Source organism: Pundamilia nyererei, unplaced genomic scaffold (genome assembly GCF_000239375.1).
Source record: "Pundamilia nyererei isolate P.nyererei 1_Seehausen unplaced genomic scaffold, PunNye1.0 scaffold00004, whole genome shotgun sequence".
NCBI lineage: Eukaryota > Metazoa > Chordata > Actinopteri > Cichliformes > Cichlidae > Pundamilia > Pundamilia nyererei.
The window spans coordinates 5,452,886-5,456,551 of NW_005187405.1; the positions used below are offsets into that span (position 1 = coordinate 5,452,886).

At 41.7% G+C, this 3,666-nt stretch overlaps 1 protein-coding gene across 1 annotated transcript in view; it reads right to left on the bottom strand.

Annotated features, from left to right (window-relative positions):
* The window catches only part of LOC102207910 (zinc finger protein 384-like), a 7,031-nt gene extending 5,798 nt beyond the window's left edge, over positions 1–1,233 (bottom strand). Inside the window, exon 1 of the mRNA XM_005721311.2 lies at positions 663–1,233. Coding sequence (XP_005721368.1) covers positions 663–950 — 288 coding nt within the window. The 5' untranslated portion in view covers positions 951–1,233. The remainder of the gene's footprint in view (positions 1–662) is intronic.
* Between the last annotated feature and the right edge of the window lie 2,433 nt (positions 1,234–3,666).

The following is a 3,666-nucleotide window of genomic DNA, read 5'->3' on the forward strand; positions in this document are numbered from 1 at the left end:
TGAAAGTAACGAGTAACTTGAAGTAACTGAGTTACTTTTGAGAGAAGTAACTAGTAATGTAACTAAGTTACTATTTTAAAGTAACTTACCCAACACTGCTTAATATACTTTAGATCAACAGGATTCATATACGCAATTTCGGATAGCTTTTGATGTTGTTGATCTTTAGTAAAATTAGTCTGTGGAAGCAAATCTTTCCTTCTAATAGATGGATAGTGGAAAAAGTAAAGTCTCTTTATTTTGAAATACAAAATCAAACTGACTTATTGATTGATATTGACTGAGTACCTCGATAAGGGTGTGTACTGTGGATCTAAAATAAAATTAGTCTGTGGAAACAGGACGTTCACCTGTAATGGCTGTTCACGACTTAAAATCTTAATTAAAAAAATAAATCAGCTTTCATTATTTATGTTTAATTTTGAAATGAATTCATTTTCTATAGTATTTTGGCATTTATGCCAGACTAAACGTGTGGTGTGGGCTAACATAGAAATCACATTCATTTGAAAGTCGCTTTTATTTTGTAAACACGTCTCAGTTTCTCTTTCCGTAATACACAGTATATAGGTATAACGCAAAGCAACGTGGAAGCTGGCTTGGGAGCAGTTTTTTAAAGATCCGGTGAAGTCCAGCAACAGGTGATCCCTCAGCTGACTTACCTCATCCTGTGGGCTCTCCACGGGTTCCTCTGGCTCTGTGTTGACCCACAGTGAGGGGACAGCACCGGGCTTCAGCTGCACCGAGCCACTCAGAGCCAAGCTCACGAAGCAGTCATCTGTGAAGTGTTCACTGCAAATAGTGATATCAGTCCAGGACGATTCTTTTAGTCGCTGCTTGTTGACTTCGAACAGAAACAGGACCCACTCCAGTCTCCTCTCCGGGTCCTCTGGTAGCCTGAACCGCTGCACATTGTGTCGCCACGAATCACAACCAACGACGGAGCACATGCTGGGCTACAGATGTGACCCTCCAGTTGTAGAAGTGGTCGGACAGCGTTACGTTTTAACGCTCGCTTGCTGTAGCTGCCACATTTTAACATAAACAACAATGGCAGGCTAATGGCTAAGTAAGCGAATGTTGTGCTAACAGAACTGGCGTGGCTCTCTGGCTGGGTTCGCTTGGTTTGGCGACCAGCGTATCCCGGCTTAACAAGTAGATGACGCTGGCATTTCTCGTCACTTAGGTAGAAAACTTGCAAAGCTCCACAAATTAAAAATTAAAAAGACTAAAACAAACACTGAAACTATTAAAAAACACTAAAGTAAAACTAGACATTTTCAAACAATCAAAGCTATATTGAAATCAAGAAATGATCTTTTTTTTAAAGTAATCAGAAAATAGAAAACTATAATAACTGGTATGGTGGCCTTTAACACAGTTGTTACACAGCATTTCTAATATGGGTATTAAAACACTGGATATTTCCAGTGTAAAAGCACATGTGGAAAACAGTCTGGTCCTGTGTGCTACTGTTACATGCCCCAGGAGGATAGCTTTTTCTTTGTGAAATAATGCCTTCTCTGTCCTGATTGGGTGCTGCTGCTTGAATCAAGTCAATCAGCAATCGGCAGATCCCTATATAACGTTTGTGAAGCTGTGTTTCTGGGCCTTCTGGCCATTTTCACTGCCATACATGTGCAGGCTCACATGCCTTTGATTTGTATTTTTAGCCTTATGTGACTTTGTTCAGACTGCCTGTAGGGGAGAATTGCTTTTGTAACGTAATCCCTTGTTTTCTACTGTTTATGTGCTGGTTAGGTTGGCTATCTTTGTATATTTTGTTTTCTTTGGCATTGGGCAAGTTCCTTTTATTTTCTGTTAGGGATGTTTTGTTTGTTATGTTGGCGTTAGCTCTCCCTTGAGTTAAATGTCAGTCTGAACCAAAGTTTGAAACTAGCAGAAAATAAACCTTTAAAAATGCCATCTTGACTCCTCTTTCACTATTTTAACTTTATGTTATTCCCTCCCATCTCTTCGGCTAGCCAGGGGATGTAAAAGACACATTAAGCTGTTTCTGAATAAATCATTAGCTCAATATTTTTAGTTCATTGTTTCAAATATCCTGATTTGTTGTTGGTCTTACTACTGTTTTTACTATTGGACTTTTTCCTTTTTTTTCAGCTGGGTCAATGTCGCAGTCAAATTTTTCTTCTCCCACTAGATCTCCTTTTGCTTCATGTCTTCCTCCTCCTTCTCCTGCTCCTCCTCGTCCACAGTCACTCTGTCCCATTAGCCAGAGCACCACCAGCGCTGCCGTTTTTCTGTCCAGGAGTTGCCGTGTGATAACAGGGGATGTGATTCTTCAAGATCACATTGTCATTGAAGGATTGATCGCAGAGCTGACACTTGTAAGGCCGCTGCCGTGTGTTCAGGCGGATGTGGGATTTCGGGGGGTTGGCTGAAGCCCCGCTGGCTTTGGACTGTAGGAGAGAGCTGGAGTATCTTGAGGAAGCCCATGCAAGCACAGGAAAAATGTGCAAACCCCACACAGAAAGGCTCCAGGCAAATGTGAGGCTCAAGCCAGCATCCAGGATTATTACAGTTAACTAAAACTAGATGTGTTAACTTAAGAAGTCAGAAATTAATCAAGTGTAACATTAACTGTATGCAGTTTTGTGGCCTGACTTTCCCACCTGGTAGGTGTAGTTGCATTAAGGACATCACTGCTTTAAGACGAAGAGCGCTCCATGGGTGACCTTATCCCTTTAACTTTACATTTACTGAACAGCTGGAGGCGTTTTCATTCACAATAAACTTCCCCCTCATCTTTATACATGCTAATCTTAAAAGAAAATATTGAAGCCAACTGGGAAGCGCATTAAACCTGCATTCTATCTCAAGGCCACCAGATGGCGATACTTGAGGCCGCAAAAAGACTTCTGATGCTTTTGAGTATTTGCAGACGTGTGACCGCTAATCATGTTACACACAAATGAATAAGGCACTCAACACACAGACCTGCAGACTGGTCAGTGTCCCCATGCTAACTGTTTCTAAGGAAAAAGGTGCATTTCCCAACTGGTAGTACACCTCTGTGTGATTGCTTTGTAACTAGCATAGTTTGTATGAAACCGACTGACTTTTCTACAAATACTGGCCAGCTGTCTTTGAGCTGCAGTGAATCAGTCAAAAGTGTGACACAAATCAGTAATGAGATGGTTTGCCTTTAAAGAAGTTGCTCCTTTCGAAACATGTCAGCTGCAGCTCTGAGGTACAACTTTTACTATGAGGGTGAACCGTCTCTATCAATTTTACTACTGCTGGTTGAGTACTTGCAGACGAACGTGAGAAACTACAGCCTATCTACTAGCAGCTAAAGCAGTCACTAAGTTCTTAGTGTAGCAGCTTCTTTGCAACCATTTTCACCCAGTGACAGCTAATAACCTCCAGGTACCACTGGCAATCATTTGGGGAACACACACTTTTCCAGTCTCCTCACTCTTCTCCAGAGTCGACTGGTCACACAACTGATCACAGAGCACATTTTCAGTTTCTTAAACCTCTTGCACACCTTTATAAAACCTTAATAACACCAAAACGTCAACTGGTTTTGCAGTTTTTACACCTCAGCAGTGATAAGCTGCCGTGCCTGTTGCCGTAGCAGCGAGAGCTTGTGGGCGGGGTTTTAATGGTGGGTTCGAGTGATTTGTTGTCTGGAGTACA